Here is a 24599-nt window from a genome sequence, read left to right on the forward strand (position 1 = left end):
TTTATTTATTTATTTATTTATTTTTTAATTTTTTTTTTTTTTTTTTTTTTTAATTTATGATAGTCACAGAGAGAGAGAGAGGCAGAGACACAGGCAGAGGGAGAAGCAGGCTCCATGCACCGGGAGCCCGATGTGGGATTTGATCCCGGGTCTCCAGGATCGCGCCCTGGGCCAAAGGCAGGCGCCAAACCGCTGCGCCACCCAGGGATCCCAGATTTTATTTATTTATTCATGAGAGACAGAGAGAGAGAGAGGCAGAGACACAAGCAGGCTCCATGCAGGGGCTCAATGCAGGACCCAATCCTGGGAACCCAGGATCACGCCCTGGATGCTAAAACGCTGAGCCACCCAGGGATTCCCAAGAAGAGCGGCTTTCAACTGAACTGGCAGAGGCAGGGTGCCTGGGTATATAAGTCTGTTAAGCATCTGCCTTCAGCTTGGGTCATGATCCCAGGGTCCTGGGATGGGGCCCCACATTGGGCTCCCTGCTTGGTAGAGAGTCTGCTTTTCCCTCTTCCCACTACTCATGCTTTCTCTCTCTCAAATAAATAAAATCTTAAAAAAAAAAAAAAAAAAAGAACTGGCAGAGGTAATATGAAGGGTCTTTACTCTTGTGGATAGGATAACTTCTCTTTTTCAACAGCCTCTTCTGTTGCTTCTCTTTCAGAAAGCATGCTCTGAATTGCCATCGGATGAAGCCGGCTCTCTTCAGTGTGCTCTGTGAGATCAAGGAAAAGACAGGTAGGCTTTGAGAGACATTTTTTTTGGCTCCAGTACCATGACAATGATGCACCTCTGGTCGTGACTCAGATGTGTGTCATGGGCCATCTTGCCTGTCACATTTCTCTCTGGCAGCGGATGGTTCAGATTCTTCCTTTCTGTCTTGTCAGTGCCATTTTCTGGTGTATCACATCCATTTATTTTGCAATTTGTAACTGGAGAAATACTGTTGCCAGTGAGTAACAAGCAGCTGCATTGTTCTTAAGCAAGACCTAAGAGGCACTGTGGCATTCAGTTGTTTTGGAAAAGGAAAAGATGATAGAATTAGAAAAGTAGAATGATGACGATTTTGTTTTATTTGTTTTAAGTATCCAGAGTAATCCCCATGGAAGGTTCTGCCACTGCAAATCCTTTTGTTAAAAAAAAAAAAAAAACTATTTTGAATCAATTTTAGATATGCAGAAAATTCGAAAAATAGTACAGCTTGTTCTCCTGTACCCTTCTCCCAGCTTCCTCTCATGTCAACACCTTCAGAACCACAGAGCAATGATCAAAACCAGGACACTGACCTTAGTACAGTGCTCTTTAGCTGAACAACAGGCTTTATTCAGATTTCCCCAGTCTCTGCCCTAATGCCCTTTTTCTGGTCCAGCCTCCCACAATGCATTTAGTCATCCCTGTTTCCTTAGTCTCCTCTGATCTGTGACGGTTCCTCAGTCTTTCTTCATCATCTGTGACTTTCACACTTTGGTTGGGATCCACTCAGTCATTTGGTGGGACCGAGATTTGTGGGGACCCATGTTACTTCAAAGAAACACTTCATGATGGATCTCCATGGTGTTGTTTCCAACCCAGGTAGCAGCCAACATTGTATCTGTTGCCTTTACCATCACTTTCCTTTTTCATAAAAGCCAGCCTGGGTTGTATTTCATTCCTGGTTCTTTTACCTGTGAGTGCACTTTGTAACCAAGAAGCTTTTATTCTACTTGGCTTACCAAGTCATTATAGTTTGAGTGGTCTACACTTGTTCTCATAGGTTGCTTGTTTAACTTTTTATTTTTTTATTATTTTTTATTTTTTAAGATTTTTATTTATTCATGAGAGACACAGAGAGAGAGAGAGAGAGAGAGAGAGAGAGGCAGAGACATAGGCAGAAGGAGAAGCAGGCTCCATGCAGGGAGCCCAATGGGGGACTCAATCCCGGGACTCCAGGATCACACCCTGGGCCGCAGGCAGGGGCTAAACTGCTGAGTCACCCAGGGATCCATAAAAACAATTTTTAAGGGGCATTTGGGTAGCTCAGTTGGTTAAGCATCCTACTCTTGATTTTGGCTCAGGTCATGGTCTCCCTGTAGTGAGATCTAGCCCCATGTTGGGCACTGCACTGGGTATGGAGCCTGCTTAAGACTGTTTTTCCCTCTCCCTCTGCCCCTCCCTCTCTGTCTCTCTCTCTAATAATAATAATTTTTTTTAATTATTTATTTTTGATAGTCACACAGAGAGAGAGAGAGAGAGGCAGAGACACAGGCAGAGGGAGAAGCAGGCTCCATGCACCGGGAGCCCGACGTGGGATTCGATCCTGGGTCTCCAGGATCGCGCCCTGGGCCAAAGGCAGGTGCCAAACCGCTGCGCCACCCAGGGATCCCTAATAATAATAATTTTTAAAAAAGAGTAATATAAGCAACCATTGTCTCAGAAAGCTATAGTCCTTTTTTTTTTTTTTAATTTTTTTATTTATGATGGACATAGAGAGAGAGAGAGGGGCAGAGACACAGGAGGAGGGAGAAGCAGGCTCCATGCCGGGAGCCCGACGTGGGACTCAATCCCGGGACTCCAGGATTGCGCCCTGGGCCAAAGGCAGGCGCTAAACCGCTGAGCCACCCAGGGATCCCGAAAGCTATAGTTCTTGATGACCTTTTTCCTAGAGCCTTTCTTGAGAGCTATGGGTGTGCAGTCTGGGCACATCTTTTTTGCTCCATCTGATTCTGTATATGTAAAAATGAGTACAATTGTCCATCACCTTCAAACTCATCAGTTTGAGGAGAATAAGAAAGGATTGATACTTACTGCCACCAGGACAAGCTACGGTATCCATTTAAACCCATGCTGTCATCTGTCCCATCCCTCCAGGCTGCAAAGGCCATGCTTGGGGCTTCTGAGTTGCCCCAGGCTAAATCCCAAGAAGTCATGGGGCTCAGAGCAAAAGGCACACACATCAGATCTGGGCATTCTTTAGAAAATCAGATTTCCTTTCTACCAACTGGCTCAAATGTTGGACTGCATAATGCGTTTTGGGGCGTGGTAGCACAGGAATGGGGCAGCATTGCTCAGCCTTGAAAAGTGTAGGCCATCTGCAATTGCCATAAGCTGGGCTCCACATGGGCTGGCTGAGTTGTCAAGTTCATCGTGGCCAAGTGTCTTTTCTCATCAATAGGAAGTACAGCTGTGGGAGCGCTGTGGATCCAACATGTGAGTGGCAGGAAAGTAAACAAGATCTCAGTTCTGCTTCAGCTTCTCCCAATCTTGTGATGGGAATGATCCAGTATTAGCCCAAAGAAAACTATTCAGGGTCCCGATCCAATGGGTCACCACCTTATTGACGATCCTGAGAGACTGACTCTATGCGGGGACTCCTCATGCAGGAACAAAGCATATCTGCTTCTTGATTTAACCCACATTCCTCACATTCCCCTCTGGCTAAAGTCTGCAACAGGCCTTTAGGGTAAAGACCAAAACCTGTGTAGAACATTTAAAGTCCATTGGGCATTGTTGGAGCAGGGGTTGCAGTCAGGCAGCTCAGAGCTTCCTGGCATTATTGCCCCACCCTTCTAGCAGCCTCTTACTTTACTCTTGTTTTATAGATAAACAGATTGAACCTCTGGAGAGAACAGGAGCACCCCAGTGGCCCACAGCCAAGCTGTGTGCTGCCTTCCACACCCTGTCCTGGCTCAGAAAGGGAACCCTCCCTGCCTCATAGCCTACATCCACCAGCCCAAGTGCTGTTTCTGTATCCAGTGCCCTCACTGCATTCATGATGGCTCTGGGCCTTTACCTGTCCCCTCCAGTGAGCTCAGAGTCTAGGATGTGCTGTGTTCTAGGACTGTCCTGGTACCTGGCACACAGTGCCATGTACCTTAGGTTTTTGTTAATGAAGAACTGTTCCTGGTGACTGATACCTATTAATTGAAATCTTTTTCATCCTGTTCATTTTATGAGGTTCAGAAAGATTGTCTGGGGCCTGACTTAGAACACAAGGCTATTGTTCATATCATCCTGAAAAGAAAGCCATCCTGTGTGTAAACCCTGTGTTGGCAGACATACCTGGAAGCACTGTCTCACTTCCTCACTGCCTTCTACTGTCTCCTTTGGCCTATGGGAGGGATGCTGGCATATCTTCCAGGTCAGGGGTGTCTTGGGCATCCCTGCCTGCAGAGGTCTCTGAAGGCCAAGGACCCCCTAGGAGTGAACCCTTCCCCCTGAATCCTTCCCTTGAAACAGCTGTTCTTGGTGAAGAGCTGTCCTAAGAAAACAAAACAAACCATTTTTGGAGAGTTTTTAATTTGGCTGGGAGGACAAAATACTGGCTCAATCCCTTTCTTGAAACCCTTGGGGCTAGATGCATTACAGAATTGAGAATTGTTTGGATTTTAGGCATGTCGTGTTGATGACTTCAGAGACAGAGCCTGCATTCCAAAGGTGACATTTAGCACCAGAACAGGAACATTCTTACACACTGGTTGGGTCAGGGTTTGCCTCCAAATGAACTGAGTGCCAGCTTCTGTAAAAACATTGGATCTTGGATTGTGGATGAGCAGGCAGCTTAGACCTGGTGTACATAGGAAGTGCCCTGAAAAGCCACCCGGTGCTTAGGCAGTTGACTCAGAAGGACCTGCTTTGTCTTCTCTGCACTGTCACTGTCCCCTGTGCTGATCTCAAGCTCACATCTATACCTGGTTTGATCAGTCCTATGCTTTCTGTCTCTTGAGGAATCAGAAGTCCTAGAGACCTGGCTTGGCTAGCCTTGTTCTTGGGCCAGCACAGATGGCTGCCTTTCAGAGGAGTAAATGTAAATAATGGATAACATAAGGGAACACCTTGTTATTTTCTGACCACACTGCTCATTGGCCTGGCTAGGAGCTGTCAGGCTTGAGTAATCCAGTGGCTTTTTTACCTTTGTTTTCCTTCCTCATCAGCTAGTTGGGTCTGTTGCAATTGCAAATTCATGATCGGTAGGTCCAGCCTTATGGTTGGACTTATCCCAACAATTAATTAGCCTTTAGGCCATTATCAATTGTGATTGATCGATTGATTGATTTATATTTTAAGTGGGCTCCCTACCCAACCTGGGGCCTGAACTTATAGCCCCGAGATCAAGAGTCACATGCTCCACCGACTGAGCTAGCCCAGCACCCCAAGGCTCGGAGTCTGATCAGCCTGTCTCTCCTGTGCAACTGTAGACTAGAGCTGTGGTCCTTCCCATATGCCACCTCTTACCATTTACTTTTATATTTAAATTAATTATAATTAAAGAAGGCATCCTTTAGCCACACTAGTCACATTTCAAGTGCTTAGTAGCCACTTGTGGCTCATGGCTTTCATTAGCATAAGTCTAGAACAGTGAGAAAGTTTTATTGGATAGATAGATAATTAGTATATACAAATATATAAATCAGGTATTATGAAAGAAACCCAATGTCCATGATGACTGAAGAAACCAAAATGTGGTCCACCTGTACAGTGGAGTTTTACTCAGCCATGAAAAGGAATAACACACTGACACACACTATAACGGGAATGGACCTTGGAAACTTTATGGAGAAAAAAAAAAAGAAACTTTATGGAGTGAGAGAAGCCAAACACAAAAGACCACATATTCTATGATTCTATTTATATGAAGTGTCCAGAATAGACAGATAAAGATTAGTGGCTGCCAGAGGCTGAGGGGCAAGGGAACAGGGAGTGACAGCTAACGAGGACAGAGTTTCGTTTGGGGGTGGTGAAAATGTTAGGTAGTGGTGGTGGCTGTACAACCTTATGAATGTACTGAAAAGCACTGAATTATTCACTTTAAATGGGTGGGTTGTATGTCACATGAATTATATCTCAGTAAAGCTGTTATAGAAATAGCTCAGGGCACCTGGCCGGCTTAGTCAGTGGAACATTCCACTCTTGATCTCAGGGTTGTAGGTTTGAGCCCCACATAGGGTGTAGAGATTCCTTAAAACTAATAAAAATCTGGGATGCCTGGGTGGCTCAGCGGTTGAGTGTCTGCCTTTGGTTCAGGTCGTGGTCCTGGAGTCCTGGGATCGAGTCCCACCTCGGGCTCCCTGCAGGGAGCCTGCTTCTCCCTCTGCCTATGTCTCTGCCTCTCTCTGTGTCTCTCATAAATAAATAAATAAATAAATAAATAAATAAATAAATAAATAAAATCTTAAAAAAAAAAATAATAAAACCTTTTAAAAAGCTCAAGAGGGATCCCTGGGTGGCGCAGCGGTTTGGCACCTGCCTTTGGCCCAGGGCGCGATCCTGGAGACCTGGGATCGATCCCACGTCGGGCTCCCGGTGCATGGAGCCTGCTTCTCCCTCTACCTGTGTTTCTGCCTCTCTCTATCTCTCTGTGACTATCATAAATAAATAAAAATTAAAAAAAAATTTTTTTAAAAGCTTAAGAACTGAGGGCTTTTGGTTGTAAGTATATAGCTCCAATAAAGAGTGAGCTAGGAACTTTAAGGCCTTAGTATGTACACAGATTCTTGTAAAGCAGCACTTTCTTGCAGAATCTATTACCCCGTTCAGGTTTTTTCTTATAGTTTGGCCATTGACTAAAATGATCCTGTACTTTTTTTTCTGGTTTGTTTTCTGATTCCCAACCTGGAATGCTAGCCGCCCAAAGCGCAGGTGTGTCCACAGTGTGGCCCAATCCTGTCAGGGGCCTGGCTCACGGTATATATCAGTGAACTTGGTCATGGCATGAGAGTGACCTTTTTTTTTTTTGACAGAAAAATGTTCCTTTGTCTTGTCACTTAGAACTTAACATCAGTTCCTGGAATAATACCTTTTAGGGTGATTAGGACATTGGCTGATCTAAAAGACTGATTCCCAGCCTGGAAAATTGGGTAGGACATGGTTGATGTATATATTACCAGGCTAGTCACCTGTGTGGGATTTGGCAAAATAAAGGTCACACTTTGGACAATGGCACCCAGCTCTGGAAGCTTCTAGGTCTTTCCCCATGGCTCACATGTGGTATGTGTTCAGTTGAAATTAGAGAATTTCTTTGGATGAGAAATGAAATTGTCTAACGTAGACAGAAATCACCTATGAGTGTTGTTTTTTTAATCTTTTTTTTTTTTTTAATATTTTTTTCTTTATTTATTTATGATAGTCACAGAGAGAGAGAGAGAGAAGCAGAGACACAGGCAGAGGGAGAAGCAGGCTCCATGCACCGGGAGCCCGACGTGGGATTCGATCCCGGGTCTCCAGGATCGCGCCCTGGGCCAAAGGCAGGCGCCAAACCACTGCGCCACCCAGGGATCCCCTGAGTGTTGTTTTTTTAGCTATTGCTATTAACTGTTCTCAGAGCCTTATAGGAGAGCATGAACTAATTTTCTAGATCTTTTACCTAGCTGTGTTTTTCATTACAGTGTTTTGCTGTCTTTTCCTTTTGCCTTGTTGTCACATGCAAGGAAAATAAACCTAAACAAACTGCATATCATTTTTACTTCATAAAGTAGTTTATTACCAAACTGTGTAAGTATACTGAAATGAAAAATAATTTGCATATTTGGTTGAGCACTTTCAGCACTTAGGCTTAATAAGGATTAATTAGAAATTATGGGAATTTGCATAATGTTATTCTCCCTCAGTTTGATGAATATCTAGTGTGCATAGTAGCCATGATTTCAGATGAGTGTTTGTTAGGAATGGTCTCAATAAGGCTCTATAGGACTGAGAAAGTTCTGTTTCTTACAATGAGGATTTATCTAGAGTGCTGCTTAAATGGACTGACCTAGGGGACATTGCCTCACAGGTAAATGCAGGCAGTTCTCAAGACCAACAGGCTGTATTCAAAAGTGTCCTCACTTAGAATTAAAAACTCAGGACTCTTATTTCCAGTGAAACAAGAATATAAAAGGACCCTTGGGGGCATCTGGGTGGCTCAGTCAGTTAGGCTTCTGCCTTCAGCTCAGATCATGATCTCAGCATCCTGAGATTGAACCCTGCTCAGTGAAGAGTCTGCTTCTCCTTCTTCATCTCCCTCTGCTCCTCCCTCACTCGTGTTCTTTCTCTCTCTTGCTCTCTCTCAAATAAATAAAATCTTCAAAAAAAATAAATAAATTAAGGACACCTGGGTGGCTCAGCGGTCAAGCATCTACCTTGGGCTCAGGGAGTGATCCTGGGGTCTGGGATCAAGTCCCGCATTGGCTCCTTGTAGGGAGCCTGCTTCTCCCTCTGCCTGTGCCTCTGCCTCTCTCTGTGTGTCTCTTGTGGATAAATAAATAAAATCTTAAAAAAAAAAAAAAAAAAAAAAAAGAAGGATTCTTTCTATCCATGGTCTCCTAAGGGTTGTTTTGTTTTGTTTTGTTTTGTTTTAAAGATTTTATTTTTAAGTGATCTCTTCACCCAACATGGGGCTGGAATTTACAATCCTGAGATCAGGAGTTACAAGCTCCACTGACTGAGCCAGCCAGGCACCCCGGTTTGCCAATGATTTTGATCATTAGTAGGTATTGTTTTAATTGATTTTTTTTTCTTTTTGTAGCTTTTGAGTGATAGTTTTTCTCCTTTAGGTGGTTGAAATTATTTACACTGATAGATTTTCATTTACACTGATTATTTACACTGACAGTTTGACAGCACCTGTATGCAAAAATAAATCCTCTGGGCTATGATTCATATATTTATGTACATACATATATATACATAGATGCTGCTGGCTTCAGGTTGCTGGTCATTTAGACAGCCATGCATCTTTACATGAGTCAGCTGGGTCGTGATTTCCTTATGAGCTCCTGTCTTGAGGTCTCTTTATGGTGAGTGTGGTTTTTTCTGGGTCTCTTATATGAGCAGTTTGTTGAAGAAGGAAGCCCCAATGGTCTTCCTTGAGAGGCTGGTAGCCATAAAATGGCCTGATGATCTTTGGGGAGAGGTTTCTTAGCAGAAGTTCCTATTTCTGGAACATGATTCTGTGAGGCCAGGTGTGTTCCAAGGAGCTGGGGTGATGACAGCAAACCAGTGATGGTCTTTAATGAGCATGTCAGTTTCACACAATGATAATAGAGACAGACGTGCAGCTTTGGGGCTGTGGGTAGAAGTGGCCCTCTTCCTGCCTAATGGCACATCTTCCCTTCCTTGCTGGGAAAGAGTCTCAGAGGGAGGAATGGCTTGGTGCTCCAGGCCAGAGAGAAGCCATATTGGAGTGAGTGGGTGTGGGGAGTAAGCTGAAATGGAGGATGACAGGGAGCTTCTCAGGGCCAGATTCTGAAGGACGTGGCACATTTGGGTTCTCTTGGGAGAGTCAGGCCACCTCCTGCTCTTGCCTCTCACCTTCTTTCAGTGTGTAGGCTCCCAGGGCGTCCTGCTGGTCATCCCACAGACCTGCTCTCCCTCACCTCCATGCCACCTCCTCACACCACCCAGTACCCTCCTGCATGAACAGGTGCCCCTGCATCCATTAGGCCTCTCCCAACCTGTCATATCCATGGCCACTCTGGGTACCTGTCCCAGGTGCTCAGAAACCCCACTCCTGTTCCCATACTATTGCCTTGGCTTCCTGGGCCCAGGAACCTGGTCTTCCTCCTCTGTGCAGACTTGCCTGAACTCCTTCACTCCCAAAATCCAGCACGGCACCCACAGCCTGTGTTTCTGCCGCATTTACTATGTCGCTAGGCATTCTCAAAGTTAGAGGGACCTGCCTCCCCAGTAAATGGGTCTTCTTGTGGAAATGGATCGCTCTTCTTTAAAACGCTGTTCTGCTCCTCATTTAGGATCTCTCCATCCCCTTGATGGGAGCTCATAGAGTGAGCCTTTTTACTGCACACAGGACTTTTCCTCAGTTTCTTGTCTTTAGGACCCAGGAAACTTCCACAGGGTCTTTCCAGGGGACAGCACAATCTCTGCCCCAACACTGATGACAGTAATGATGCACAGAGAGGTAGGAATCCTGCAAATTTAGGGTTTACTCCCCTAGAGGGTTACTTCTGGACTATTCTTCTGGGACCCGAGAGCTTGGATCTGGGGCTGGGGCATCTCAGAGCCATGCCAAAGCTTCTGGCAGTGACCCAGGCTCAGTCTGCTCTGGCCTTAAGAAGGGTTTTGGCTCACTACCACCCAGTACCAGTGTGAAATACAAGCAGGATGAAGTTCTGGGAAAAGAAAAGGGAAAGTAAAGTGGACATACAAAATAATAAGCCTAAAAGTCTCATTAGATTCAACAGACAAAATTACTCCATCACATTGCTATAAAAGTTTCTACATGTAGCCCTTTGTGTCTGTGTTGGCCTCTCCATGGACAGGTGACAAATCAGACACCACTTTTTAAAGAGCCCTGATCTAGATACAAACTGACCTAGCCAAGCTAAAATCCTCAGTAGTGCACCCACAGAAGAAGGGAGAGGAATCAAGAGGGGGCCCAGAGGAAAGGAACATTTGAAGGCAGTAATACAGTGGTATTAGCCTACTTGGACTTGCATGCATCCAGGTTCTTCCGCAAATCCATGTTAGGCTCCATGACATGCATATTCTGGAGCAGGGGTCAGTCATCAGACCAGCATTGGTAAATGAAGTTTTATTGAAATACAGCTGCTTATTTGTTTATTCTTGTTTGGGGCTGTTTTAGTGCTAGAACAGTGACTGAGCAGTAGTGACAAGAGACCGCATGGCCCACAGAGCACAAAAGAATTACTCTTGGGTTCTTTACAGTTTACAGATCTTGATAGGAGGGACTCTGCCTCTGGAACCAGAAGCAGGAGAGTGGGTAAGGGATGGCAGTTCCAGAAGGTTAGGTTTGGCAGAGCTATTCCAAGCTGTGGGAGGGAAGAATTTCGATGGGCTGCAGGTGGGGATGCTGGGGGCATTGCTGGGGCACCCAGCCTGTGGCTTGATGGGGTTTTCACAGCAGCAGCAGCTCCTGTACCCAGGAATTAAGGCTCAGAAACTGTCCATTACTAACAACAACTGCCACTGACCAAGACTGGATCAAACCAGTTTCCATATCAGGGTAGGAAGATGCTGATTGTCTAATCTCTGCAACCATTTAGGGGGTGTGTGTAGTTTCCTGGCTCCCCAGGTGAGTGTGGAGTTAGTTTGGGAAACCTCTGGCCTATCAGATGAAATTACCCTGATAAGAAAAGACTCCTGGGTCCCGTGTACATGCTCCATTGGTGTCCCCCTGAGGGAAGGACGTAGGGGACACCCAAGGGATGCAACAGAATCAGAAAGAAACCATGAGCCATTGAGACTTTTCCTATAGCTGGAGTCGTTTGGGTTTTTTTTCTTGAGCCACTGGGTCCAAGTACAGAAGATCATTCATCACATGCCACCCCTTTCCATGTTCCAATATCAGAGGCATTGTGTGAGGGAAGAAACACTCTTACACTCTCACAAAAGATGACCATGGTTGCTGGGATTAGCACTTTGCCAGAATTGGTTGTAGAATTCCCTTATTACCTTTGCTTCTTTGACTGCAAGAGAAGTTGGAGCCAGTGGGAGCTGAACTCGAGCCTGAGAATGAGGACAGGAGCATTAACCTCAGTGCAGGTCTCAGGGAACCCCACTGGGTCCACCCCAGAGGCCCTGTTCCTGCCAAGATGTAGCAGCAGGAGACCCCGGTCTCTGCTGCTCCCTGGGGGCAGCAGCAGCCACTAGTTACCCCAAAGCCCTAGCTTGTGCCCCACACTTAGACTGAGCAAAGGATAAAAAAAACATGGCGAAGTTTTTGGAAGCAGGAAGTCCCCAAGTTTTTCTTCCTAATGATTATTGTCACTCATGACTGCAAAGACACTAATGCTGTCACTTCCAGACTGGTGCTGCGGGTATGGGGATGTGGGGACTGGTGTGACCAGATGAGTGGTGACTGTGGGTGCTCAGCATGTTCTCAAGACTCTGGGGCTCACAACCCTAACCCTGAGGTCCCAACACCAGGCTTGGCCTTTCTGTTGTCAAAACGCTCTTCAGAAAGCAGTTCAGTTGTCACTTCTCACTTGGCCTCAGTGCATCTTTCTATGTTGGGTTCTCTCAGCTTCATCCATCCAGGCAGTGGGTGGTGGAGACTCCACTGTGTGGGTGAGGGAGGCAGGCTTCTGAGGGGAGTAAGGAGAAAGGGAGGTCAGTGTTTTTGCTGAGTTCTGCACACTGGCAGGCTCCAGGTCAGGCCTGTTGTGGATCATCCCATCCCTTCGGGTGCTCAGAGCAGCTCCATTCATAGCTGTGAGCTGTGGCCAGCAGGGTGTCACATTTGCAGCCAGGAGGTCAGGCCAATTAGGGGCATCTGAGGTTTCTGGGGGCTCAGCTCATGGGTTAGATTTTCTCCCATGTGGGTATTGGTCCTGCAGATGGCTGGACCCAGCCTCCCACCTCGGTGGAAAGAAGCTGGGACACAGTCTTGCTGCCAAATAGGACACTCCTGATTGGGCACAGGGACAGGCATGCAGGATGGGGGGAGTCAGGGTGAAGGAGGCTTCCCCTCCAAGCCTTCTGTCTCCCCCAGTAGCCATGTCTTTGTTCCATCAAGGAGAGAAAAATAAAGCAACTTGGGATCATGCTCCTATCTTAATCTACTTGAGGAAGCTTCAACAACAATTTATTTTCTCATAGTTCTGGAGGGTAGAAGTCCGAGATCAAGGTGCCAGCCTATTGAGTTCCTACTGAGAGCCATCTCCAGGCTTCCAGACAGCCCCCTTCTTGCCTTACCCTCACACCCGACGTTGGGGGAATGGAAAGGCTCTCCCTCTTCTTAGAAGGCCACTGTCCTAGGATGAAGGCCCTCACAACCTCATTCAGTCTTCATCACCCCCTCCAGATACAGTCCCACTGGAATTACGGCTGCAGCATGTGAACTAGGGGGACTTAGTTCAGTCCATAACATTTCTGTATGATTTCTTTTAAAAACAAAAATAATGTATTGATATTCACAGTTTCCTTTCATTGTTTGATTTATCAGGTGCTCTGTCACCTTTAGTAAGTTGGGAACAGAAGGAAATCTGGCATTTGGCCCCAGGGTGGGGGCTTGGGGGGCTTTATTATAGATTGTACCTCCTCTTCTAAGTGCCTTGGGCAGACAGTGTCCCTGGGCTGAGCTCCTGGTCCCTGAGGCCTCCCAGTCGCCAGCAAGGGCCCTTGAGGGTGCCCAGGAGCACGTCTGAGATGCTCTGGAACAGCCTACCGGAAATGAGCTTGTTGTAATTGATGGCAGTGAGTATCTAATGACCATAATTAGGCCAGTTTCGGTGCCCTGGGAGGACAGACGCTCGGAGCTGAGGGAGAGACAGAGCTACACACAGGGCAGTTGGGAGAGGGCAAGGCACATTTTGCAAGCATGTAAAGTGACATCCAAACATGTGTGCTCTCTGCACAGCCGCATCCACAGCTATAATTGGTGGTGACCTTAGCACGGGGTCGCTTTTTTTTTTTTTTAAGTTTTGCTTTTACTCCTATATTAAGGAGTAAAAGCAAATTAATTTTGCAAATTAAGGACATTTGTAAAAATGTAAAAAAAAAAAAAAAAAGACATCCAGTCTTAATAAAGCTTACAGGGTGTGGTAGCTTACCGTAGCAGCACCTCAAGACCTATGCCTGGCTAACACCACAGGGCCTAGGGTATGACAGGCATGTTGCCTCCTTATTCATGGACATCTGGGTAGTTTCGGTTTTTCAAAATTACAAACAGTGTAGGGAATGTGTGTCCTATAAATAGGGCATCTGTAGGTGTCAATGTTCCTGTAGGACAAATTCTCAGACCAGGAATTTGGAGATAAAGGATACGCACTTTTTCACTATTAATCAGCATTTCAAAACTCGCCTCCAAAAATGGCTGTACCATTACATACCTGTAGAGAGATATGAGATATGAGAAAAGACTTGGGTATTCTCTGTAATTTGAGAATTTTCTCTATAATTTCTCAAACTTTCATTTGAGTGTATTTTTGATGGGTTTTTTTTTTTTTTTTTTTTAATCTCCAACACTTGGTGTGGTATCCAGCTTGTGATGGGCTCCATAGATGCTTGCTGTTGGATAAATAGCACAAGAAAGACTGTCACATGCCTGCAGCAGCCCAGATGCACATATGGGCACACACAGACACACTCACCCTCACATGTGCCCACACCTCTGCGTGCACACACCTGCCTTCACTAAAGCCTCATGTTCCAACCTTGACCACTCCTTTCCCTGATTCAATTGAAGCCATAATGGAAAGTGAAGAGGTAGCCTCTCCAGCCCTGGGCATCAGGGCATGCTGGGGCCTTTCTGGGGAGGGAATGGGTCCCATGTGTCCCTCTTGGCCTGCTCCTGATCCCCCTCCCAGACCACAGGCACTCAGGGAACAGCTGCAGAATAAACCTTATGAAGGAGTAGAGTATCTGCTGTGCCATCAAAGGGCCCAGCAGAGGGAAGGTTCACAAAGACATACATGAGTTTGGAAGGGTGTCAGGCAAGTCTCTGAGTGCCAGGTGTCAGATTCTAGGTCTCACCTGTGGGAGTCAGGGAGTCGTTGACGTCTTTGAACAAAAGATTGGCATGATGAACAAGTGTTTGAAGGTAGTCCGTTTGCAGGTGTATGTGATGGATGGAGAGAGGGATTTCCTCTGCAGATCATGGAGGGCATGGGAGGGGTCAACAGCAGGACCCAGGAATAGTGTTAAGGGAGAGGATGGATGGTCAGTTGATTGAAGAGGTAGATTTGATAGAATTAGAAAACAGTGGAACTTGAACAGGAAGGCGTCCATTATCTACTCTGGGTGAGGAGAGATTAGGGGGACAGGGGCCTGAACCAAGACCAGGCAGTGCAGGTTAACTCTAGTGCAGACTTAGGACCCATCCAGGAGCCCCCAACCCCTGTAACTGCAGCTTGCGTCTGCAAGGACCAAATGGGGGATGTGTTTAGCCTCACAAGTCCCTGTCCTGGTGTCCTGGTAGAGCACCGGAACTAGGTTTCACATCCGCTGCCTCTTGGAGATCAAGGCAGGTTGTGAGAGAATTGGCTCTCCACAGTGGAAGGCCGCAGGGAGCTGATGGAGAGACAGCTCTCTCCCTCAGCTCTTCCAGAAAGTGCCTGCCTGCGACCCAGGGGGATGGAGTAGGAGTCAAGGGGCCCCACACACAAGGGAGATTCCTACAAGGATAGTTTTTTAGCTTCTTCAGTTATCACAAGTAAATTTGTGACAGAAAAGGTCCATCATTTATACAAGGATGAGGTGAAGGACAAGCCATACGTAAATATCTCTGAGAGGGCTCCACTCCTTTTTTATTTGAGTGCTGGAGTCAGTTAGTAGCTGATAGTATTAAAGAAGGCTGTTCCCAAGAAAACACTATTTTTTTTTTAAATAAAGATTTTTGTTTATTTATTCCTGAGAAAGAGAGAGAGAAAGAGAGGCAGAGACACAGGCAGAGGGAGAAGCAGGCTCCCTGTGGGGAGCACTTAGGCTTTCTTGGGGCAGCCTGGGTGGATCAGCGGTTTAGCGCCGCCTTCAGCCCAGGGCGTGATCCTGGAGATCCACGTTGTCGGGCTCCCTGTATGGAGCCTGTATGGAGCCTGCTTCTCCCTCTGCCTGTGTCTCTGCCTCTCTCTCTCTCTCTCTCTCTCTGTGTGTGTGTGTGTCTCTCATGAATAAATAAAATCTTAAAAAACAAAACAAAACAAAACTTAGACTTTCTGGAAAGTCAGATCTAGATGGACACTATCACCTCGTTCCTCACCCCACCACCCACAATGATCATCCACCCAGTTCTTTCTCTGTAGCTACAGATACTTCTTCAGTCACTGAAGAAGCAAACAAACTTCAGGTCCCACAAGACTGCCCCCCTCGGATCTGAGCCTCATTTTCCTTCTCTGCACTGCCTGGCTCCCACGGTCTCCTGGAGCTTTCTAGTCAGATTCTACTTTGCCAGATCCTGCAGCTGCTTTTGCAGAGATTAATGGCGGTCTCCTAATGACTAAGCCCATGTCTCACCCCATGACTACTTCTGGTTTTTCCTTGACCTACCTGATCATTCTTTTCCATCTCCTCGTCTGCCTGTCCCTTGTGTTGGTTTTCTAGCATTCGAGGGGCATGGCCTACTTCTCATAAGTATAGCTATGGGGATAGGTGGGTATATACAGATGTCCCAAGTACCACATGCAGATGACACACAAATACCTGTCTCCCACCCAAACTGGTCAATTCATCCCCAATTCCCAGTAAGCAGCCACCTCACGTCTGTGCTTGGCTGCGTCAGGGACTCAGGCTGGGTCAGCCTTTTAACCTGCCACTCTGCACACTGTGCTTGGGAGAATGTGCCATCCATGGCACTGTCCACATGAACTTGGGAATTGCCTGTTTCTCACACCCATATCTGGTAGTTAAGGATCCTGAGGACTCTCCCTCCGGAGGCCCTGCGGCTGCCCCGTATCCACCTGAACATCGGCAGCTCTCCCCAAGGCCTCCCTTGCCTGTCTAGCCCTGCCCCTCAGCAGATCACCCTCTCAGCCCAGCTGGAATGGCTTTTCCAGGTTTTAGGGTCAAATGTCTTGTCTCTCTGCTTAAAATGTCTAAGTGGATTAGTTCATCTTTTCTGGTACCCTCCGGATCAAGCTTTTCCTCTCTGACTTTATAGCACCAATTCCCCTCCCCAACACACATAGTCACAACAGATACACACCACCACAGTATCGCACTGACAGCAGGCTGCCAGTCACATTCATGTCCATGCCTGTGCTGGTATGGGCATCTGGAAATGTGCACTCCCCACCCTCTGGAGGCATGGTTCAGGGCTTCGGGCTTCTCCAGTGCTAGGTGCCACCCCAAACTCGCCCTATCAAGGCCTCCTATATGTGCCCACATGGCTACACTGAATGGTAGCCTGTCTTCACCCCCTGGATTGTGCTCCTATGTGGCACCTGGACCACTTTCAAAGTGAGGAACTCAGTGTTTCTTACAGATAAAAGGAAGCCTTCGTTTCCCCTCAAGTGTTCAGATATGACACCAGTGCTAATAATCTGTTGTGATTGTTTTTGCTCAGACAGCCCCCACTGATTCGGTCCCATCTCTCCTGTCTAGTGTTAAGCATCCATGGCATTCAAGAAGAAGGTCCCTCCAATGCTCAGCTCATGAGGTTGGATAACATGCTGCTGGCTGAGGGTGTATCCAGGCCGGAGAGGCGAGGAAGAGGAGGATCGGCGGCAGCGGCCAACACAGCAACACCAGGTGGCTGTCCAAATGACAATAGCCTTGAGCACTCTGACTACAGGGCCAAGCTGTCCCAGATCCGACAGATTTACCACTCTGAGCTAGAGAAATATGAACAGGTGATCTTTCTGCATGGAAGAGTTTTTATCATGTGAATGCGCATTTGTCAAAGCAAAACATGGAACGCTAACCACCTTTCTTTTGTGGCACAGACCAGAGAGTACATGCACTTGGTCTCACGGCAGAGGTGGCCAATTTTGCTGGAAACCCTTTGCATTCACTTTTAATAGCCAGCCTGTGTGGGAGCTGCAGGGGGCGGCAGGTGGCTGGTCCCACATGGAGTCCCGAGCCCACCAGCTGGGTGGTCACAGGCTGGCATGTATGTTCCCACCCCAGGCTTGCCGTGAGTTTACCACACATGTCACCAACCTTCTCCGGGAGCAGAGCAGGATGAGGCCCGTCTCACCCAAGGAGATTGAGCGCATGGTCGGTGTCATCCACGGCAAGTTCAATGCCATCCAGATGCAGCTGAAGCAGAGCACCTGTGAGGCTGTGATGACCCTGCGTTCACGGTTCCTCGATGCCAGGTCAGGCCCTACGTGCTTCCCGTGACCCTAGGGTTGGCTCTTAAGAAGAACCGAATTGCTGCTGGCTTGGGTTTAAGTTCTGGGGGCTTCCCAGCCTGTCCTGGGGCTCTAGCTGTGACCAGGGGTGCAGCCCTCACACAGCTTCTTGAGAGGCAATCAGAAGTGCTGACTTAGGCACGCCTGGGTGGCTCAGTCAGTTAAGCATCTGCCTTCGGCTCTGGTAATTATATCAGGGTCCTGGGATCAAGCGCAACATCAGGCTCCTTGCTCAGTGGGTGATCTGCTTTTCCCTCTCCCTCTGCTCCTCCCCCCTGGCCGTGCACACACGCGCTCTCTCTCTCTATTAAATAAAATCTTAATAAAAAATAAAAGTGCTGACCTCTAGGAAATCACAGACAGGGACACAGGGACGTTATGAGAGGCCGGTGCACATACTGCCTGAGGCTGTCCGTCTTTGCAGGCGCAAGCGGCGGAACTTCAGCAAGCAGGCCACGGAAGTGCTGAACGAGTATTTTTACTCCCATCTGAGCAACCCTTATCCCAGTGAAGAAGCCAAAGAAGAGCTGGCCAGGAAGGGCGGCATCACAGTCTCCCAGGTGATGGGCCTCCCTGAATGTAGGAGGGGGAGAAGCTTGTGTCCAATGAGGAGGACACCCAGGGAAGTTCATTAACTGTATGGACTTGGACAGAGTGTGAAGTCCCTGACGCAAGCACCAGTGGCACGTGGAGTGTGGCCCTCGTCACACTTGTATCACAGGGATGTTCTGTGTTGCATAAGGAAGGTTAGCATATTAGCATAAGAGAAGAAAGAGAACTTGGAACAAAATTAGGACTTGAAATGATAGACCAGCTCTTGTGCCAAAGAACTGGTTCAGCTATCCTGGGAAAGGCCTGGATGTACACATGCTTGATTGTTTCTCCAGTGGCCCAGAGTGCATGACCAGGGTTATACAATGTCAAGCAACATCTGGCTCCATACGAGGAGCAGTGGTACAGATTGCAGATGGGACCCGAACAGCCTTGGGAGAGCCTGGTAGCCTGGTCCTCCAGTGTCCTCAGTGGAGCGGGGGCGAGAGAGGTGGTGCTGAGGGGACAATCCAAGAAACATCTTAGACGGTTTCAAGGTGGGAATGGTGAGGATGGGCAGCTCAGGAGCTCCAGTTAGGGTCAGGCTGCACCCCCCAGCCCCTGGCAGCAGAGCTGACTGGTGCTAATGCTAGCTCACTGGATCTTGCCACCAGCTCCGAGGAAGCCCCCTCCTCCAGCTGTACAGTCGGAGGGGCTGAGATTCCAGCCCAATCTGGCTGCCTCCAGAGCCCATGCCCTTAGCCAGAGCTCTCTACCCTGGCCCAGGCCAAGTCCAGGCTGCAACTTCATGATAAGGGGCACGCAGGAACCTGTAGGGTCCCACAGGCAGAAGAACCTGCAGGTGTCCTGGTCACATCTGACTTCACTCACCCTGGACTGCTCTGGCATCCCCAGCACCAAGGCCAGAGCTGAAGGAAGGCGCACACCTCATGAGCTTCCGGGCGTTGTGGCGCTTCCTGGTCATCTTGTGCTGTCTTCTGAAGAACAGCCAGATTCAGTTCAAGGCCCAGAGCCTATGGAAAGCAGATGGGTCTTGGGTCTAGACTTCATCGAGCAGAGGGTCAGTTGCAAACAAAAGTTTGAAAAGCACTAGCCACATCCCAGTGACTCCCCCTCTGTGGTCGTGCCCTAAGATGCCCCCCCACACACACCAACCAGCAGCAGAATTCTGTGCTGGGAGCCCCTCCCCAATGTGGTGCATCCACCAGGTCTCAGGACAGCCTGAAGTGGCTAACAGTGGAGGGGACATTCTGAATTTAAGGTACAGATGTGCAAGCTGTGAGGTTCACCTAAGGAGAAGGTAATGGGGGCACCCTTAGAGCAAGGGGTGTCACAAATAAGGCCACAGACGTTTTCAAGCTAGAATCAGCTGCAGCTGCAGGCTGAGGAGGCCCGAGGGAGAAAGGGGCAGGTTGCTGACCCACAGATGAGGTGACAAGTGGAGACTGGGCAGCAGCCGCAGCAGGCTCGGCTGGAAGGGCCGGGCCAGAGGGACTGGGTAGGGGTGGCCAGTGGCTCCCTGGAATCCACACCGGCCGAGAGAATATCTGAGAGCCTGCTTGAGGTGCCCATGTTGAGGTGCTCCTCATGGAGAGGGTGGACACTGCTCTTTCCCAACCCCTGGGTCCCCCATCTGTCCAGAACAGGGCCAGCCTCCCACACACAGAAAAGCTCGCTCTCTGCCCTCCTAAAATGCCAGTTAATATGGAAAACTGCTTGCTGCCATTCCTCTGCAAACTCCGTTCCACAAAGACATTTTAGCACATTCCTTGTAGGTGGGAGCCAAGTGCTGCTCTGGCTGCCCTCACACCCCGGGGGCAGGCACAAGGAGACCCGGTGTGAGGGGCAGGGAGCGCACATAAGGGCTTTTTCTTTTCGTGGTTAACATGGAGAGGATAATGTGGAGCACTTGGGTAGGGACATTAAAGAAATACATTTTCAAGAGAGAAAAGGTCATCAAAACCCTGCCACCGTCACTCAACTGTTTTTTTTTTTTTTTTTCTGTTCATTGACCCACACATATTTCACTGCAGGGCCCCAGGCCTTACTCTGGGGTATTGAAGTGTTTCCAGTCATGGCTGTCTCCACAGGAAGGTGCTGGTCAGGGGCTGACAGATTCTGCCCCCAGGGGAAATTTTCACTGTCATAACCCTTGGGTGGGGCGCTACTGGCATCTGGTTGGGGGAGATGCTGCTCAGCACCCCACAGAGTCCAGGACAGCCCTGAGTTAGAGAACGACCCCGGGGAGAAGCCCTGGTCAGTCCTGCAGATTTGGAGTCAGCTGGGCTCGGCCCGCTCAGCCCTGGGCTTCTCCACCTGCCGAGCCTGCTTGCTTGTAGATTGGCTGTGACAGCAGCTGCCCCAGCTGCTCCGAGCACTAGACAGGCGCTTAGCTCAGTGTTCAGCTCCTCTCCACTGCCCTGCCAGTTCGTCCACCTGTGTCATCCTTTGATAAGTTGTGGATCAATGTGATCTTTCCTTAGACTGAATTCCCAGGAGTGGAGTTACCGGGTCCCCAGGGAGGCGTGTCTCCCTGGGTCTCACTTTCCCTAAAGAACAATCTGGAATCTAATCTGTTCCTGCCCCTGCAGGAAGAGGAACGGTGCTCCTCTTTCCACATGTCAGACATCCTGTTTCCTTCCAGCTCCTTCCCATCCCTGTTCCAGCAGCACATGGTAGGACAGGCCGGCTCTGGGGTGACCTCCACCCACTGCAGCCATTTCCCTGTGTCCATGGTTCAATCAGTGCCAGCTTCTCCGTCCCATCCTCTCACCCGGCCCCAGGGCTGCTTGTTGCCACTCAGGGATGTCCCTCCTGGGCAGTGGGAGCACAGGCATCTCAGAGAGAGCCCACCATATGTTCATGTTACCTCATTACTGGGTTAGCTTTTCCAGCGACTTCTTTCTCTGTGGTGTCCACAGGTCTCCAACTGGTTCGGCAACAAAAGAATTCGATATAAAAAGAACATGGGGAAGTTTCAAGAAGAGGCTACCATTTATACTACTAAAATGGCAGTCGACACCACCAAAGTCGGGGGCCTGAGGAGCCAGGCTAGCTGCCCATCAACACCCAGCTCTGGTGAGTGAGGCTGCCCAGCCCAGGGCCTGTCCTCACACATAGGCATGCCGCTGAGCTGCGCGGGAAGGGATAAGAGGGGCCGGGGCTGCCAGAGACCTCTGTGGAGCAGATGCCGGCAGGAGCTGCATTCCTGGCTGAAGGTCTAGTAGATCCCACCTGAGGAGCCTCTGTAACTTTTGGAGCTGGAACACTAGTCCTGATACCTCACACCCCTTCTAGGTTCCTCTGATCCCTTCCCACTGACCAGTGCCGGGGATGCACTTATCACCCTACAGACACTGGCCTCTCTCCGCCGTACTCCTGCAGGAGGCAGCTTGCGGTCCCAGGTGAGTCTCAAGGCACAGTCCAAGGATGCCCTGGGGTCCCTGCTTCAGTGTTGGGGCAGAGACTCAGAGACAAAGTGGGTAGGGGGTCCTGGGAATGGGCCATCTTGCCAGCTACCTCTCAGCCTCCCCAAGGCTCTCTCAGGAATCCCAGCAATGAGGAAGGGCCCACTGGGTACTCAATCCATTGCCTTGATGACTGCAGGTTGGCTAAGCTGCGTCTGGGACACGATTCTGTGGGGCCCACTTTGCAAAGACATGTTCCCTTCACTCCCAGCCCCAGGACTCAGGAAGTCACGGTAGCTGTTGAGCTGTTGGGAAGGAGCCCTCCTTCCCATCAGGCATCTGTACCCGGAGGGGGTGGGAGGGGACAGACAGACAAGGCCCTGACCCTTGGGACTTGGAGCCCTACTAGGCTCAGACCTCCACCACATCAGTGCCTTGGCCTTGCCAGCCCAGCTGTCACCTCACCTAGGGCCCAGCTGGGTCAGAGTGAACATCCATTTTGGTGGCTGGGAAAATGAGCCGGGGATCATAAGCATCTCAGACATGCCCTCTGGAACTTTCTCAGGGTGTTGGGCTAGCCAGGATTAGGGGGCCCCATCCCTCTCCTGGCCCCCGGTGCCTCCCCAGCACCCTGCTGTCACAAGGGCCTGGCCCACACACAGGGCCATCCTGAAGAGGCTGTGAGCACAGTTGTGAGGTATCTTATAGGTTCAAGGCTGTGTGGCATCCGGCAAGGCCTTAGCACACCTTTTCCTTCACACAAGTGTAGCCTACAGTGCCAGGTGACCCCCACTGATTTACCCCCTAATTGGTGCAGGTACTGGATGCCTCCTGGTGCCATTTGGCAGGACCTGGCACAGGGTCCTCCATGTCCTGTCACCACAGTAACCCCACAGCCCCATAATGAGCACCTGGGCAGAGCAGGGAGCTCGGTGGCTGGCTCAGTGCCTCAGGTGTAGCGGGTGTGAGTATGAGAGTGGGGAGCTGATAGACGAGGTCCGTCCTTACCCCTAGAACCAGCCCAGGAGATCTGGAGTCTCGTGGCTTCCCTGGACCAGGAGGCAGGTCCTATCCACCCAGCAGAGTAAGTGGGAATGTCCTTGGTCTGGTGTGGACGCCCCACCTGTGCTGGGGTGGGTGGGGCACAGATGCTTTTTTAAGAGGGCAGACCCCGAGGGCGGAGGCCACCTGGCCAGAAGCCATGGCCTCCACCCTGTGTGCCCAAGGAACATCTGGGCTGCCCTCTGGCTGTCAGTCCCGCACCTGGATACTAGCCTGTCACCTGTCAGTCCTGTGAATGGACCCCCCTCCCTTCACCACTCATGGCCTCCTTCCTGGAACACAGGCCTGTGGGTGTCCGAGGGCACAGTGACCCCCTGAGGCTGGTGCTCATCCCAGCTGCTGTCAGACTGATGGGCAGGGTGCCCCATGTCATGGATGAGGCGGCCCCCTCAGGAAGCCAGTGGTCCGCTGATCCAGTCACCTGACACTGGCCTCTGAAGCGCAGGCACTGGGGCAGCACCAGGGGACACGTGGTGAGGAAGGAGCTGCGGTGGGGAGGAGCAGGGGGCAGGGTCTATGGCCTGGTGGGGTCAGATGAGGTAGAAGATGCAGGCAGAAGGCCTCAGCCTGTCAGGGAAAGTGCTAGAGAGAGGAAGGTAAGGAGGAACTTGTGTGATCGCCCACCAACTCAGCAGGGACCCAACAAGCCCTCAGGGTCACGTGGAGGGTATGACATCTGGGACCACTGGGCTTGGAAGCCGCCCTCCGGGCACATGTCAGGAAGCAGAATGGCCCTGCTCTCGTGGGCTACAAACAGGACTCACCACAGAGCAGACCACTCGCAAAGAGCCGCTTCCAGTGGTGTTTTCCACTACAGTGGGTGGGGAGATCCCATGGGCAAACATCCCAAGGCTGCGTGTACCTGCTACTGTCCTTGCACGGCAGACAGAGTCCCCGTGCCTGGGGGCCATGGCTGCTACCCTTCTGGCTGCGCAGCCAGACCAGCGTCCAGCCGGGTCCCAAAGCCCCTTCCGGCTCTGTCGTCAGCTCCAGGCCAGACCAGGCTGCCTCCCGCTCAGTGTGTGGAGAAGCCTCGGCTGCACCACGATGCCACATCTGTCCTTGACCAGATCCTCGTCGGGTGGCCAGTGGAGGCCATTCTGGCCGGGAAGCTCGCCCATGTCAGGGGTCAGGCAGTGAGGCCAGCTGTGACCCAGGAGGGCCCCACAGTCCCTCCGCTGGCTCCTGGCTCCTCTCCTTGTTTCTCGGTTCATCTCAGTTCACGGCCTTCTGACCCCCAGTCTCTGTCTTTACAGGCCAAGGGTGGCTGGCAGGGAGCCGTGCCCCCAGCGTCCACCGCTTCCCCCCCTGGAGACCCCGGCAGCGTCCACTCAGACGCATCTAATTAAGGTTTGGAGTCGACCAGAAAAGTGGACCGGGTGGCCTGCAGTGGTTTGCAGGCACCCGAGTCTTTGCTGCGCGTGCAGCTGATTACCTCAAAGACCCAGAACCGCAGCAGGTGGCAGGCGCCATCCGTTGCTTGCCGGCTGGGATCTGAAATGGGCTGAGATGCTGCTCATTTTCTCAATTCAGTTCATTTTTTTAATAGTAATTTTATGATAAGACTGTGAATTGTTTCTTCTAGGACTTGTCACAAATTCTCCCATTAAAATTTTGGACTTATTTTCATGTCGATGTTGGTCATATCAGGTTTGTTTCGGCGACAGCTGGCCGAGCGGGGTGGGTCGGAGTGCGGATCTGGCCGCTCCTGGGGTCCTTCGTGGGTCTGCTCCCCCAGGTGCTGCCTTCCCTGCCCTCTTCTGTTGTTTCCTTCCGTTTGTTGTGAGCTCCGGATTTTACTGGGGATGGGTTTATATTTTTTTTTCTGTTAACATAAGTTCTACCATCCTCC

The 24599-nt window shown here is 49.7% G+C and overlaps 1 protein-coding gene across 3 annotated transcripts in view; it reads left to right on the top strand.

The window, feature by feature from the left end:
- Positions 1–24380, top strand: part of PBX4 (PBX homeobox 4) — a 37583-nt gene extending 13203 nt beyond the window's left edge. For 2 of the 3 annotated variants that reach the window (XM_072721110.1, XM_072721111.1), the window contains exons 2-7: positions 668–741; positions 16975–17222; positions 17500–17690; positions 18151–18286; positions 21200–21356; positions 21576–24380. In XM_072721110.1, coding sequence (XP_072577211.1) covers positions 668–741; positions 16975–17222; positions 17500–17690; positions 18151–18286; positions 21200–21356; positions 21576–21982 — 1213 coding nt within the window. In that variant the 3' untranslated portion in view covers positions 21983–24380. The remainder of the gene's footprint in view (positions 1–667; positions 742–16974; positions 17223–17499; positions 17691–18150; positions 18287–21199; positions 21357–21575) is intronic. The other variant, XM_072721112.1, reaches the window with a different exon arrangement.
- The last annotated feature ends 219 nt before the right edge of the window (positions 24381–24599 follow it).

Source organism: Vulpes vulpes, chromosome 9, assembly GCF_048418805.1.
Source record: "Vulpes vulpes isolate BD-2025 chromosome 9, VulVul3, whole genome shotgun sequence".
Classification (NCBI taxonomy): Eukaryota; Metazoa; Chordata; class Mammalia; order Carnivora; family Canidae; genus Vulpes; species Vulpes vulpes.